Here is a 17,015-nt window from a genome sequence, read left to right on the forward strand (position 1 = left end):
TATAAAAAAAATATTCTTGTGAATTTTTATAAAGAAAATAAGATTTTTACACACCGATGTTTTTTTTTTTTCCCTCAAATTCCTGCTTAAATATTGTCATCTGATTCACTTTTGCCTTATTTATACTCAGTTCAGCATTAAGCAAAAGATAACTCATGATTTGATGAGCACTTGAAAATGCATCTTGAGTCACTGGAAACCCTATTCAAACCGAGAATTCTTTCAATATTATTATTAACTCGGATAGAATACATTTTCATCTATGTTAAAGTAGTATTGTCGGGACGTCTAGCTAGGTCAAAAACCTCCGGCAAAAACATTGTTATATCAGGAAGAAATGAAGTTTGGACATAGTCTATCATTTTAAAATACTTAATTAAGCATCTTTCTAGTTGGGGTTCTCGATTATTGGATTAGAAGTTGATGATCCCATGTATGTAGTTACTCTCTCTTTCTCTCTCTAATTTATTTATACAATCTGAGTTAATCATTAGGAGTTTGTAAGTATGATAAACAATAGAAGTTGAAACATGCATGTGACAAAACTATGTTTAGGAGTGACAAAATTATGTGATGCAGCAAAAAAAAGACTCAACTGAGAAAAATATATACGAGCCAGGGAGCTTCGGTATTATCATCCTGCATATTATGAAGTTACATACAATATTATATAGTTATATAATAAAGAAGTATCATAACTATATGAAGATATGTACGTGGCCAATTTTGTTGATACATTGTATCTGAAAAGGAGAGAGAAACACAGAGAGTATGTTTGCTTCGAAAATTTCCTTTTTTCTTTTCCATATTTGCTGTATGTGCATGCACCTGTCGTTTATAAAATTTGAAAATTAAGTGTTCTCATCATGAGAGCAACCAACATAATAAAAGCTTGTGCTTTGTTTAATTTATTTGGTTAAATGAATTAAAAGGAACAATTAATTTAGAGGTTGGTTAGAGGTATAGAAACCGGCATATTATGTGACAAAAGAATTTATAGGGCTCGTTTGGAAGTAATTTTAAAATGGTTGAAAGCGGTTTTAGTGAACTTATTTTTGGGTTCCAAAGGGACTTTTAGTGCTTTCTATGTGCTTCTTGTAGCAATGATTCACTTGTATTTTTATTAAAAATTGGTTCCAAAAATATTTTTGATGAAAGTGCTTTCCATCATTCTAAAAGCCAAACGAGCCCCTTAGTTAGTTCATCCCTATGATTAATACAAACTATATTAACTTGAACGGTAGAGATACTTAACAGAAAATGTTCTTGTATAACATAGTCTAACAATATATTATATTATTGTTAAAAAAAAAAAACAATATATTATATTACGTCGATGCATTTTCAACCTTCAAAATATTGGACGGAGAACAGTTATATGCACTATACAATAGTCATTATGCAGTCATCCGTAATTATTTTAGAATGAGGTATCCTTTCCGGATCCTCCTTGTGAGGATTCTAGGGATTCTTGTATTTGTCCGTTAATCGTACATCGTGCAGTTATAAATCATTTTAAACATTTTATTTAAAATTAAACACAAACAGTACCTGATGAAAACAGACCGCACGATATACGATAAACGGATACGATCTGAAGATCCCCAAGATTCTCACAAAGAGGTTCCGGTGAGAGGATCCTCATTCATTGTTTTATTGCAAAACAACACCTCAATATTTTCACACAAATATATACATATACATGTGTGTGCGTCAAACTCAAGAAGATCCTGTATATGGACTAATGGACACTCATTGTGCCATGTCTAGGTCACTAAACGAAATGAAATGAGAAATAAATACAATCGATTTGCCATGTGTTGGCACATGCAATTGCCAAATGGCCCTACTAATTGGCACTTAGTTTTCTTTAGTGAAACTAATCCAATACGTAAACTCCCAAAGAATCCTGGACCTACACCTCAGTGATGCCATTTTGTTGGTCAGAGTTCTAGGTTGAAGGATATCTTAACCTTTTCTCAAAAAAAAAAAAAAAAAAAAAAAAAAAGAACTTTATTTCGCTCTCATTGATTTTCTCTTATTACGCATTCTTGTTAATTTAATTTTGAATTCTGAAATTGAATAAGTCTAATATGAATATAAGAAGATAAATAAATATGCACGTATAAGGAAAAGACTTTTTAGCTAAAATGGTCCATTAGATTGACATAACTCCTTATTTTGGTCTCTAAGATTTAAATTCAATAACAGCGGTGCTTGAGTTTGTTCACTGTTAATCATTTGGCCATTCCGTGAAAACTCTCTATCAAATAAGACCAAAGTGCAAGGTTCTAAAGAGACGATGGGTGTTAGTCGGGCCATGTGCAGGGGTCAAGTGCCTAGGTGACCTAGGCGGATTTATATAAATTTATTGTATATCTTGTAAATAAGTATCTATTTACACTTTAAAAAAAAAAAAACTATACTTGTATGGATAATAAAAGAAAGATAAAATGCAAAAATAGAAGTATAAGAATACATAAAGTACATGTATCCAACAAATTCAATATTAAAAAAACATTAAGCATATAATCATAATGAGGAGTATTCTTGGATGATAGATTAAATTCTTCTTGTTCATAATCCTTACATTTAATTAGACATAGACTAAATTATTTAACCTTGTTGTATCTAGTCTATTCCTTTTCTTTGTATGTATCCCACAAAAGTGCTCCAATTCCTCTCACAATCGGATGAACTTGTAGTCAATGAGAGAATCTTTATAGTCATCATTTGCAAATTAGGTACACCATTCCCATTAGCATACAACCATGAAACTAAAGAAGAAAAAAACACACAAAATAAAATAAAATAAAGAAGAAAAAAAAACCCCCAAACCACAGCTAGCTCCGCCTAGGGCTGTCTCTACCTCCAGACTGATTTTTCGAAACAATTTGCACTAAATTGCAGCAGGCCTTCATCCCCTAGCGGTTTGGCGCCGTCTAGGCCGATTTGTAGAACACTGCCAAATGACAAAAATACTCTCAAGTTTTGTCAAATCATTTTGGCCCATTGTTTATTAAATTGAGAATATTTTTATCATTTTGGTCCTTGTTTAACAGAGATTTTTCACGGAATGCCCAAAACAAACTCAGGGACCACTTATATCAATTTCAAATCTCAGAGATCAAAGTTAGGAGTTCTGCCAAATTTAAGTGACTATTTTGGCTTAAGACGCCTAAGAAAAATGATTGTGCTAAAATTATTTCTCAAAAACAAAAGAAAGACTCCTCTCCTGAACATGATTCCATGCACTAGGGTGATTAGGAAATAAAACTAGCTTCTTTCCAACTTGGAGATATTCTGTATTTTGATACATTTTTTATTGATGGAGTCTTGAGATATTATTTTTCTGTGCTAATATGTTAAATGAGTGATTCGTTATTCGAATAACGGTAACTTAGTAGCTGGATTTGTAAGGAGTGTTGTGATGTACCACCAACTTATATTTCTTGTAATTAACTTGTGTTTTAGACCTAAAGTTTTAGACAAAATTAAGTCAACTTAACCACAGTTTTATATAACACTAACCTAGCTACTACATATACCTCATTGCATGTTCTTCAACCATTCCCCAAATGACATTATTTCAACAACAGTATTACGTTATGAGTGTAGTAGATACAAAATAACACATATGACCGGTGAAAATCAGAATATCTCAATCCCTAAACCCTAAACAAATAATACAACTAAAATAGTTTCAGATAAACTAAACTCTCTAAACATATAGACCCGCCCCTTTTGCTTGCAGTGGGGGCATGGGATCAGTTATATCGAGCCTCTTCAGCAGATCGACCCACAACTACAAGGGCCGCAGCAGCAGCTCCATCTCTCTGATTTGTAGAGATAGGACAGGAACATTATTTCTCTGCCTACATTATTATTATCATCACTTAAATACCAGTTCGGAAGGTGAATTATATTATTGATGAATTATTATATATAATTAATAAATATCATAATTTTGTGTATGCTTCAGAAAATTAAATAAACAAATACTAGCAATCTTTGTATTTGGACCTTCTCACATAACAAATTTGAAGTGTGGCGTTTAATAAAAAGTTCAAATAAAAAGTCTGGTTTTTTTTTTTTTTTTTAACAACACTAAGGAGGCATAGGATTGGGCAAAACCTCACAATAACTTAGTAATAATGTAGTTTAAATTCGCCTATAGTAATAATCGAATTTAAAAATTTTTATTTACCAGTAAAGAAAAACAACATTAAATCGTAATATTAAATGACAAAATACGAAGAATGTTAACCCTCTCTAATTAAATATGGGATTGAATAAAAGAGTCAAATGTGAGCGAGTTATTATTGGGTGGTGTGAGCGACAATGTGGGGCCAGTGTTGAGCACGTGGCAGACAGCATCCTCTCTCATTTCCACGTGGGTCCTAGCCGTAAGAGTGAAGAAGTGATCTTGGCCCATCACATGGGGCCACATCCATGGCTTCCCTTTGACCATTTCTATATATGTTTGGTACGTACTTTGCCTTGTTTAAAAAGACATCAGCTAGTTTCCAAAAAAAAAAGAAGAAAAAGACATTAGTTAATCATCGAGTGATTAATTACTTAGTTTTATATTAGCAGAGATTAGAAGGTTCCAGTTATATTATCGTTAATTTACTCACAATGCCAAAAGTCGGCTGCAGTATACACGTTGAATTTAACTTTTATTCTTAAAATTTCACACGAACAAATATAAATAGCTTTTTATTTTTAATTTCAGACGCAATGCAATGTTAACGTAATGAACAATAAAGTATGTGGATGACATGAATGCATGCTAAATAATTGATTTCGAAACTCGAACACAATAGTTTGAGTGGAGATGCACATGATCGAAAATGTTCATGAAATTGGTTTTACCAATTATTTGTTAATTAACAATTAGGTGATTCATTTGAAATCTCTTTATAATTGAAGTTAATGTTGACTATATGGTTGAATATATTCAATAAATTTTTTAAAAACTTGATATTTTAAAACTATTATTTATATTGGTTGATTTAAAGAAATTTCAAATTTGAATTACAATTTGTATATGTAATATAATCAAGGTCAGGTTCGCATGTATAAGTGTTAGGTAGGGATGATCACTTAGTATGATGGTCTAGAGATATTTCTATCCACTTGTAAATTAGAGGTTTTAGGTTCAAATATCGTGAATGACGAGTTCAATACTAATTTATTCTTGCAATCTCTTATTGTAAATATATCGTTGTATAAAATAAATGTCAAATAAGATTTACAAGTAAACAAAGGTTTCAAACTACGTATACGTTACTACAAATGAACCAATAATACAACAAATATAACTTAGAGAGTGAAAATGTATAACTTTCTTGCATGTTTGTAATCAATGTTTGCAACTCATCTCAAGAATTAATAGTTATATGTTCGATCGGTTTTACATGTATGATCTTGTAAGCACTCTTGAAGATTTTCCTGTTGGCGAACATATTTGTGTATTGCCGTGCTATATATTAAAGACTTAAAACCCTAGCTAGCTAGTTCTTATCCATTTCCCCTAGCTAGCTAGTTCTTATCCATTTCAACACCCAAAATCTAGGGCTGTAGCATCCCAAGGCCGAAGGGACGTGTAGTAACTTTGAATAATAAGTAATATTAGAAAGATCAAATTTAAAGATTAAATTTGTAAATTAAATGATGTGTCATCAATAAGAATAAACATGTTTATCGACATGTAAATAATAAATCAATCATTAACTTCTACATCCTTTAATTTTTAAAACTTCGTCTACAAATTTAGTTTTCCTAGCATTACTCACAAACATCATTATAAAGATCCTGCTTTTCAAGCAGCGCATTTGGTGTTGTAATAACACCATTGGTGGAAACCGACCTACCCCTCACAGGATCAACAAATAAATAATCAGAACAGATCACAAAGTACAAACTTTTCACACTTCACCTAGTAAACGGAATCGTACTACCAAAGTCATGACCGGCTGCCCTCAATACCTAATTTAAGTGCATCGCTTACGTACGTACTTATATCACGCACACATGGAGAGACTCTTATGGAACGCATTCCCTATATATTATTCGTAACGTTTTAGCTGGATCGCTAGTATAAACTTATATCGAAAGATTCTTGCATGAAACTTTATAGTAATAGTTTTTCGAAACGCTACAACCTCTCGATAAACTATTACATGCAAATATTTATCCACAGAGAATGAGAGGACTAGACTATATAGTATATAAATTAATTATATATGTAGCCGTTCATCTCAGACTCAGTGCTAAGTTCAATTGTTTAACTTGATTCACGTCCTTCGGTATAAACGCGGCTCCTAACCCTTTGGCAGCGCCTTCAATTCTTCAAACCACTATCCTGGTCGCCCTCCTGCATGGGATTTAATTAATTAAAGTTAATTTTCGCCTCTACAATTACAACGAGGGAGTGGTTTCTGTATTCAAAACAATGTTAGCCACCCAACTAATTCAACGAAGACAATTAAACTCTTCGGATCGCAATAAGCGAGAAATAAAAAGTTAATATATAAGCATGTGGTTTCCCTATTATTACTTATAGCACCTGTATTACAACTTTAACAATGAATTAAAGACCTACAGATGACACAAATCTTAATATAACGGACAAATAACAACTTCGAATGACTAAACTGAAACGGACAAAATTCACACAAACAACTATCGCAATCATCCAAAACAATCAAAGTCCTAAATCATAACTACCGCCACGAGCCAAAATCGTGCTGTTGCAGATCTCACCGCATTAGCCAAGAAAAACATACTGTAACACAAAGGAGATTTGAGGACAAATTAACCTCCAATTATCCAATTGCACGTAATATGTAGTGGATAATAGTTGCATTATAACCACTAAGAGTCATCACTAGACAAAGGTCGCCCAAAGTGCATTGTGCAAATCACAACGACGTCCTTCAAATTGAGTGTAAGAATAAATTAAGTAAGAGAAATTAAAAAAAAAAAAATGTAGAAAAAGTGGTATCTAGAATGTCCTCTATTTGTATAAATTTTTAATATTATAATTAATCTGCTATCGTTCGTCTAAAAAACGATGAAACGGGAGGAGAAGCCTCTTGGAGGTTTCTCTCTAGCGTTTTCTCTGGAGGCCTTCGTCTCTTATCAATTTATCGTATATATTGTTGTGTACCATATAATTAATAATGTTTGTAAATGCTATTACGAAGAGAATAATCATATGAATGGAGTTGATTGATATTGTTTCACCGTAGAATTCCTTCATTAATTGTACGTTTTATTGACAATTAATAGGTTAATTGGATGTGCCATAGAATCCAATGAAGTCTCTATATATAAATGTGGGTGCATTTTTCTGATTTGGAAGAACTGCATGCTCGATTGCTATAACTGGCGAACTAGAATCAAAATTACTTTAGCACCCCTTTTTATATCAGATTTCCTCCTTTTTCTTCTTCGTCGACTGTTCGATCATTCCTACCATATTAGTTTTGTTTTCCTTTTAAAGCTGATGTTGATATGGAATAATTACAATTTCATTTGACTGGTTGGACGGACCAGACTTGCTTTAAAATGCAGAAAAAACTGCACATATGGTAAATGCAGCGGACCAGAATCTCATATATGCCTGATGCCTCATCTGAGTCATCTCATTCCTTGTATTCCTTCATTTTCTCTCTTTTTTATCTCTGTCATTAACATGCAAATGGTCGGTTTGGTCGGAAAGAGATCCTTTCTAGATTTCTTGTACCAAGGTCATCGGATCAAGTGATTCGAATCTTTGAATTTTTATCTAGCAGCAAAATATTATTATAAATTTTAAAGGATCAAAACAGATAATCGTTAAAGGAAAATTCAAAGGCTCAAATTAATTGATTCGATGACCTTGGTGAAAAAGATCATCTCCAGATTTCTTTCCGGTTTGGTCAACCAGCACACTTTCTTAATTTTCTTTTAACTGTTACCATCTTTCTCTCTCTTCCATTTTCCACCACCACTGCACACTTACATGCAAAAATGCTCACTTTTGGGTCAACCAAACACCTCATTTAATAGTCCCCACCACGTCCCACATACCTTCCCTCCCCCCTCTCTCTTCCTCTCTATTCTTTTATAATCCCCCAAACCCCCCTAATATCAACTTGTATATTTCCATTGCATCTGTCCATCCAAAATATTCAGTCATCAGAGCGCATGCGCCACCGCAACCTCCTCATCCAACCGCCATGGACAAAGAAACCCATTTGGCCTGTTTCCCATCCGACTACGCAGATCTCGACCTCAGCTTCACTAGCTGCACCTCCACCTCCACCGCCCTCACTGATCGCACCTTCGCCGCTTCCTGCTCAAGTGCTCGCTCCAGCTTAGCCCGCAGCAGCCTGACCCTCAGTTTCAACGACCGCCTCTCCACCACTTCCACTACCACCACCACAACAACAAATCCCCTCCATCACCGCAAGTCGGACCCGCACTGGACGGCTATCAAGGCTGCCATCGCCATCTCTTCCGATCGCACCCTCCACCTTCGCCACCTCAAGCTACTCCGCCATGTCGGCACAGGAAACCTCGGCCGCGTCTTCCTATGCCGCCTCCGAGACGACCGCGACAACCCTGACGCCGCCACCTTCGCCCTAAAAGTCGTCGATAAAGATTTACTCACCCCGAAAAAACTCGGCCACGTAAGCACCGAGGCCGAGATCCTCTCCATGCTCGACCACCCTTTCCTCCCTACGCTCTACGCCCGCATCGACGTCTCCCACTACACCTGCCTCCTCATCGACTACTGCCCGAACGGCGACCTCCACAACCTCCTCCTCAGACAGCCACTAAACCGCCTCCCTGTCTCCGCCGTTCGCTTCTTCGCGGCAGAAGTCCTCGTCGCCCTTGAGTACCTCCACGCGCTGGGAGTCGTCTATCGGGACCTGAAACCCGAAAACATACTCCTGCGCGAGGATGGACATGTTATGTTGTCAGACTTCGATCTTTGCTTCAAAGGAGACGTGAATCCCACCTTGGAACACCGCCGTGTTCAGAAGACGAGGCCAACTAAAAGAAAAGGTAGTTATTCCTGTTTTGGATCGAGGAGGGAGCAGCAAGAGGAAATGTTGGCGGAGTTCGTGGCGGAGCCGACAACCGCGTTTTCAAAATCCTGCGTTGGGACTCACGAGTATCTAGCCCCGGAGTTGATATCAGGTAACGGCCACGGTAACGGCGTTGACTGGTGGGCTTTCGGAGTGTTTATCTACGAGCTCCTCCACGGAACGACGCCGTTTAAGGGCGTGACTAAAGAAAATACCCTGCGTAATATTGCTGCGAGCAGCGGGGTGAGGTTCCGCGTGGCGGAGGAAGAAGAGGAGGGAATGAAGGAGGCGAGGGATTTGATTGAGAGGCTGCTGGTGAGGGATCCACGGAGGAGGCTGGGGTGCGCCAAGGGGGCCACAGAAATTAAACAGCACCCGTTTTTTGTTGGGATTAATTGGGCCTTGATCCGGACTTACAGGCCACCCGAGGTTAATGGGCTCAGAAGGAAGCCTAGTAAGCCCCACGGAAACATACTGGTTGGGCCCACACAGAAGAGAAGGAAGTGTTGGTGGAAGGCACTAGGTCAATTTGTGAGGACTAGATCATCATCTAATTACAAGAATAATAGATACAGTAACAGTAATTACTATCAGTATGTCAGTAATAAAGTGGTGAGATGAATACCCCTTTTCGTTGTGGGGTAAAGGGTGAAAATCCAGCGAAGAGTTTGTATAAATTGGTAGTGCAGCAGCAGCAGTCTCGGCAGAGAGATGTGATTTTGTGAGTAACTTTTTTGTGTGAATTTTAATGTATATGAATCGGCGTTATACAGTCATGACTATATTTTAATTTCTAAAATAAAATAGAAGATTTATATTTAAGTCTTTTTCAAGCTTTGATTATTGTCTAATTCAGTCACTCAAGTTTTTTCTTTTTTAATTGGAAATGTCTCTGGTTTTGGTACATATCTATTATCTATTCATGATAATATGTTTTCAATCCGTTTATGGAAACATATCTTGTATATCTGTATTGTTTTTCACTTACTTTGAGAGTTGTGCAACGGATAGTCGCTCATACCTCACGCGAGTCATATAACTAACATTGATATGTGTCTCATACTGTATACCGATTCATTGTATTGTTACTCACATATTGCACAGATGTCACGATTATAGCATACTATACTATTGCATACTTAGGCTTAGTCAAATTGGCTAGAGCAATACACTCTCTCATTTACACCCGAATTTGAATTGCTCCTCTTAATTTTGATGAACTTACTGACCAAATATCTCTCTTTTCTATTTGCTATAAAGAACCACTCTAATCCGGTTTTTTCTTCTACAATTGGCATCTAATTTTTTTAGTAAACTAATAAACAAACCAAGAACCGCCAAAAGATTGAAAAATCAGTAATAAGTTAAATTCCGCTCAACGATTAATAAAATCCGTACTACTGAGCTGGCGTAGCATTGTGTCACACGCTGTTTTCTTGCTCATCCTTCTTATGTTTCCTTTAAACCCTTTTGCTAGCTTTTCCAACTACTCTAATTAACTACATATTTCAAGTGGGAAGAGGAGAAAAAGCTACAAGATTCATAAATTGTTGGTTATCAGGAATTAGGTTTTGCAGACCTACACCATAGGCATCTAGACTGATCCAATGGAGAATTAATATGCATTTCTCAAATTTCCTTGCATATGTGCAGGGCCACATCAGCTGGCTCATAGGATTCAACAGTATTTAAACGATTAGTACTCAGCTCAGATCTTGAGATAACACGCAAATTCTACATTCACCTAATAAAAGTTGCAAAATAATTGCTTCCTGCCATTTGGTTAATTAGTGAATGGTTCATACTACAAGTCAAATTCCTGGTTGCTTGTGTTAAGCATGCCTGCTAGCAGGAGGCTTCTTTGCCGTGTTGAAGAGTGCAATCCCCTCGTCGGAAACTTGACAGTGTAAATTACAACTTACATTGAATAGTTCCACTCTTAGTTGCACCGAGACTTTTTTTTTATGATAAAACTCTCTTTTCTCCGACATCCCAATTAGAAACAGTGATATACGTGATAAAAGAGAAACTATAGAGTGATGCTTGATAGATTTTGGGATTAGGTCGAAGTGGAGAGTTTTGTTTGCAGAGAAATTATTATGCTTCTAAACCACTCTTAAATCTTAGTACAATTGATCGAGCTAGAGCAGATGGTTAGTAAAAATGCAGATCGTTGCTGATAAAATCTTTATTTTCTCGAGCAATCCGAGTGCGAATGCAGATCACTCGTTCAATGTGTAGTAGTATGGGAGGACATGCAGAATCTTAGCACCCTTTCATGGAGATGGAGTGAGCCTATAATCCCATGGAATCTGAAAATTTCCATAATTATGCAAGCGTCAGTCTCTGAGAAATCTTTAATTACACGAAATAGGACAAAAATAACAAGTTTCCCTTCGGTGGAAATTGGAAGATAATGTAGTTTGGTTAAGCAGTTCATCACTTTTAATCAGAATAATTGGGGCATTAGACCATCAGGAACCCCCAAAAAATGATAATGCTAACGAGAAACACTTAAATAGTCGAACTACTGAAAAAAGTTACGCTTCAATGGTGCAGTAGCAGTTGGCATGATGGGTTTATTTTCTTCGAAACGGGGATTTAGGTATTTTTTTTACTATGAAAGGGATTTTGAGAGGAAGCATTTGTGAAGAACCTTAAAATGCATAAAGCAGTCACAACTCACAACGGAGAAAAAAGTTGATTTTTTTCTCACCTCTTGAAGTGCCTTCATCTAAAGGACTCTCGGATGTCGGTGATGATGAGAAATTGCTCACAGATGCCCTAGCATCAATCATCATTGCGATCACCTCCCTCATTGTTGGCCTGTTAACTGGGGATGTACTAGTGCAGAACAATGCAATCTTGAGAAATAGGGTCATTTCCTCAACTGTCCTTTTCACGGTCAGATCTACCCTCTTGTCAAATATTTCAGCTGTTACCACTCCATTATTTATTGCCCTTCTCACCCAAGTGACGAGGTCTCCTCCCTGCTCCAGCGGTTGAACAGGTGACTTCCCGCTTACTAGTTCCAGCAGTACAACCCCAAAGCTATATATGTCACATTTCTCAGTCACTTTCATTGTGTATGCGTACTCTGAAATGAATTCCAAGAAAAATATACGGTTAGAAGTACCAACAAGATTTCAGTATTGTAAGTTCATACGCCATCTGATAAACAACAGAGCAACAACAACTCAGAAATGAACAGTCAATCTTTCTTCACTTCAAACATTTCTAAATTGCATAAGAAGGTACGGGGATTCCGGTTTGAGATGGTAATTTCATCTCCCTTGAAATGTTGGACAATTTTGAGTAATGCTTGAAATCATGACTTAATCTGTGATATCAAGTATATTGGAATAACTCGAATGAGGTTTACAACATTAGCAGTTTGCAGTTAAAAATTAGAACATAAAGAAGGTGTGTTAAGTAAATCATTAAATAGACTAACATCGATATAAATTAGGATATGCACATTATGGGAGAGCCGTGTTCAAGCAACTGTGATGTGGTACTATCTAGTGAAGAGAATATACGAGAAGAATGAGTGAAAACAAAAGAATACTATGAACTCTTTTGTTACCTGGGGCAATGTAGCCATATGAGCCTGCAACAGCGGACATGGATTTTGAGTATGGGAGTTCAATCAATTTAGCCAAGCCAAAGTCTCCTACGTGTGCTTGAAGAACTTGATCCAATAAAATGTTATTTGACTTTATGTCGCGGTGGATGATTTGGGGCTTACAATCGTAATGAAGATAGCACAAACCCTCTGCTGCTCCAAGAGCAATCTTATATCGAGCGTTCCAGTCTAGAAAACATCTTTGTTCATTTCCATGGAGATGTTCTCCTAGACTTCCATTTTCCATGTACTCATACAAGAGAAGATTTGAGTCTTGGTGGCAGCAGAAGCCATAGAGCTTCACAATGTTACAATGCCTGATCTTGCCAAGGGTTGATATCTCAGCGCGGAAGCTGCTATCAACACTTACTCCTTCTCCTTGCGCCTTTAGCTTTTTTACCGCAATGACCTCACCGTCAGACATTACAGCTTTGTACACAATACCACAGGCTCCTTTTCCAAGAATTGCACTGTCTGAAAAACTGCTGGTAGCTTCAACAAGGTCCTGGTATTTGAAACCTTCCTTAGGAAAGTAATAGTTATCGAACACTTCTGCAGGCTTTGTGTGATCGTCAAGTGAAACAAAAGTAGGCTTTCGGCGCTTCATTGCCCAACAGAAACCCACTATAAAAGACAAGGAGATTAATCCAATTATAACGGATATAATGGTCACTATTTTCTCTCTAGATGAACCGTCCTTTATCCAGCTTCGCTTCGGAGTAGTAGATGGAGCTGCAGAGTGACAACTACTAGAAACTGATCTGCACAAGCCATCGTTTCCTGCAAAATTCGTAGAATCCATCCTTCGAAATACAGAGGTGTTCGGCACAGTTCCCACTAGGTTATTGTTAGAAAGGTTGCACGCCAAAAGGCTAAGCAACTCACCAATTGAGGCAGGAATTTCACCAACAAGCTGATTGTCATTCAAGTAGAGAGACTCCAACATCTGCAAGTTCCCCAAGTTTTCAGGAATTGTACTCGAAAGATTGTTATGACTAATGTTGAGGGAAATCTGTAGAGCAATAAGTTGGCCCAGCTCAACAGGGATGCTACCAGAAAAGTGATTTCCTCCCATCTGCAACTCCGTCAGTCGGGCCAGGCTCCCTAGAGTCCCTGGTATTCCTCCCATCAAACTGTTATCAGATAGTTTCAAAAGTTCTAGATTCACTAGCTTTCCAAGTTCTTCTGGGAGATTTCCAGTGAAGTGGTTCCTACTAAGATCAAGCCTTTGTAATTTTGTTAAATTTCCAAGCTCATGAGGAATGCTACCCGAGAGTCTGTTAGAGGAAACGTTGAAGGTCACAAGCTGTGATAGATTCACAATCTCAGGAGGAATGTACCCAACAAAGTAGTTATCTGACAAGAGCAGCCTTTCTAAACTTATAAGCCTGCCTACCTCTGGAGGTATTGGTCCTGAGAACCGGTTTTGATAGACTTCAAGAGCAGAAAGGTTATATAACTCCATAGGGAGGCTTCCTGTAAGCTGGTTATCTCCTAGCATTAGCTGCATCAGAGACTTGCATGTCTTAAGACCGTATGGAATATTTCCGGACAACCTATTGGAACCGAGGCTTAGAAACACTAACCTCTGATACTTACAAAGATGTGGAGGTATTCTGCCAACAAGCTTATTTGCAGAAATGTCAAGTATTGTGAGGTTACTGTTAGCTCCGAGGTTAGGCGGAATTCTACCCTCAAGATGATTATCAAACAGTTGCAAATCATCCATGCAAGTGAGATTCTGAAACTCTAGTGGAATTGTGCCCGTCAAATGATTTATCGATAAATCTAACCTCTGCAGCATCTTCAACTGCCCAAGCTCCCTAGGAATATTTCCTTGAAGCAGGTTCTCGAAAAGGTGAAGCAGGTGAAGATTAGGGATGTAACCCAACTCCCGGGGGATGAGTCCAGTTAACTGATTTTCAGAAAGGTCTATCTCAACAGCATTGGTACAATTCCCTAGCTCTCTTGGAATAGTTCCATTCAGCTGGTTGGTATAGATATACAATCTTTGGAGCTGGGATAACCTCCCAAGTTCTTTCGGGGGCGATCCACTGAAAGAATTGACATGCACGGCAAGCAACTGCAGCCTACTTATATTACCAATCTCAGGAGGAATCTCACCACTTAATTGGTTTTGCCAGAGGATCAAATCAGTCAGATTTTGGAGCTTGTGAAGCTCCCTCGGAAGCGATCCTTCTAACTGATTCTGTGCCAACCCAAGAACTTCTAAGCTCTCACACTCACCAATAGCAGTTGGTATTGGCCCTGAAAGCGAGTTTTTACCCGCCCTGATGACCTTGAGCCTTTTCAACTTACTAATCGATGTGGGAATGACACCGGTAAGATTATTACTGTAAATGAAAAGCTCTTCAAGTGAAGCTAAATTCCCTATATCCTCAGGCATTTCACCGAACACATAATTCTCACAGAGGTTAAGCTTTCTAAGGTTGGTCATTTTGCAGAAAGGGGTCAACATCTCTCCATGAAACCTATTTGTGCACAAGTCTAGAATCTCAAGATTATGACAATTTGCCAAACCCTTGGGGAAAGGACCAGAGAAGAAGTTCTTGGACACGTTGAATTCAGTTAAGTAAGGAAGATTACAAATGCTTGGAGACAAAGTGCCAGACAAATTAAGTCCATTGAGATTTATAGAAGTTACCTTGAAATCAGAACAACGAACTCCGGTCCAATTGCAAGGATTTGAATATGCTGAATTCCAGGTTTCAAGATTTTTGCTTGGATCAGAAAGTGATCTTTTGAACTCCAAAAGGGAAAGAGCCTCTTGGTCTAATGAGTTCATGGAGGCAGAAGTGAGAGAAAATATGAGTGCTATGTGGAACAACATTTGTAGGAAATGACTAACCTGCCAAGCCATTTCTACGTACACAAATTAAGAAAATTACATTGTTTGCTCAGCAAGTTTTGTGGCATGAGAATTTTTTTGAAGGAAATATGCACTTCAAATCCTCCAATTGGGTAACAATCAGGGAATTTTTTTTATTAGAACATCTCAATGGAACAAGAATATGATGATCAGTGAAAGCTGTGGAGGAGATTAAAAAGCTGATATATCAAAGCAAACTTCGGAACAAAAGAGACTCAGAGGCAATATTGAAAACTGAAATTGGGATACAAGATTGAAACTGAAATTGGAATACAGGAGGGGGGGGGGGGGGGGGGGGGGTAGTGCTCCATGCATGGTATCCAGAAATACAAATTATTATTATTTTTAAATAAAAAATACCTAAGGAAATAGGGGGTTAGGCGAGGACAACTACGTTTGTGGAAAACTAAATGAAAATATGGTCTCAACGGTGGCATTAACTTAAAGGGACCGAAACCCAACTAAGTTTTAAAGCCACTGAACAAGAAAACCACACAAAAAAGCCCACAATGCAATGAATAGAGTCAGACTGTAAAAGATAAGGAAGAGAGAGAGAGAGAGAGAGAGAGAGAGAGAGAGAGAGAGAGAACTTTACAGAGAAAAAACGAGAGGCGAACAACAAAAATAGAAGAAAAGATTGAATGATCAACGCAAGAAAGTGGAGGGAGGCCGTGAAAGTCACAATCTTAAGCAGTGAAATGAAAATAAAATAAAATAAGCAAGTCAACTCTAAACCAAACTTTACAGCAAATTCTTGCCTCAGTTTTCTTCTTCATCTGCCTCTTCCTCTTCTTCTCCTCCTTCATGGAATCCACCACCAAGTTTATGCTTCTTGTTACCCATCATTGTGACTTGATGTGCCTTGATTTTTGCAAAACATGGCGGATTGAGAGAGACTGGTCATGTGAGTTTCTGAGAGATTGCAATCTCTGCCATTGTTGCTGGCACTGTGGGGGGACTGTGTGTGTTTTTTGGGGTGTAATGATTTATCTCGAGACTTGAAATGCTCTGAGTGGCTTAGTGGGATCTCTTAAATTCAACTGAGAGGTCAAATGGAAAATAAATAAAAATTCTTATAGGGCCTTTGAACTTGGACACTATTATCTTTTACCATATAGACCAATGAGATGGTTTAGATAAAGATAGCTACAACTCACCTGCACTGCATGTAATTGTACTTGTTTATAAAATAAGCCAGGATGTTGCATTCTGCATGTAATCTTCTGGATTCCATGCTTTTTGGGAATTTTTTAAATATTTATTAAATAAACCAAATTCTGTTAATGATGATGTTGTTGCCATTGTTCATAAAATTACTATACAATTGAAACCTAAACTTTTGGTGCAAAAAGTATTGTTGGATATATAATGCTGGAAATCCTGCATGCAAAATGTAAGATCTCGTATGCCTGGGAAA

General features: G+C 37.5%; 2 protein-coding genes across 2 annotated transcripts; one reads left to right on the forward strand and one right to left on the reverse strand.

Moving 5' to 3' along the window:
• Positions 1–8,177: 8,177 nt before the first annotated feature.
• LOC137721781 (serine/threonine-protein kinase WAG1-like) lies at positions 8,178–9,776 on the forward strand. Its single transcript, XM_068460800.1, has one exon. The coding sequence runs from the start codon at positions 8,229–8,231 to the stop codon at positions 9,702–9,704; it is 1,476 nt and encodes a 491-aa protein (XP_068316901.1). The 5' UTR covers positions 8,178–8,228; the 3' UTR covers positions 9,705–9,776.
• Positions 9,777–10,800: 1,024 nt separating this feature from the next.
• Positions 10,801–15,830, reverse strand: LOC137726475 (leucine-rich repeat receptor-like serine/threonine-protein kinase At1g17230). Its single transcript, XM_068465412.1, has 3 exons — positions 12,670–15,830; positions 11,800–12,180; positions 10,801–11,395 (listed from the first exon to the last, which is right to left on the reverse strand). The coding sequence occupies exons 1-3, from the start codon at positions 15,587–15,589 to the stop codon at positions 11,379–11,381; spliced, it is 3,318 nt and encodes a 1,105-aa protein (XP_068321513.1). The 5' UTR covers positions 15,590–15,830; the 3' UTR covers positions 10,801–11,378.
• Between the last annotated feature and the right edge of the window lie 1,185 nt (positions 15,831–17,015).

Source organism: Pyrus communis, chromosome 2 (assembly GCF_963583255.1).
Source record: "Pyrus communis chromosome 2, drPyrComm1.1, whole genome shotgun sequence".
Taxonomy (NCBI): domain Eukaryota; kingdom Viridiplantae; phylum Streptophyta; class Magnoliopsida; order Rosales; family Rosaceae; genus Pyrus; species Pyrus communis.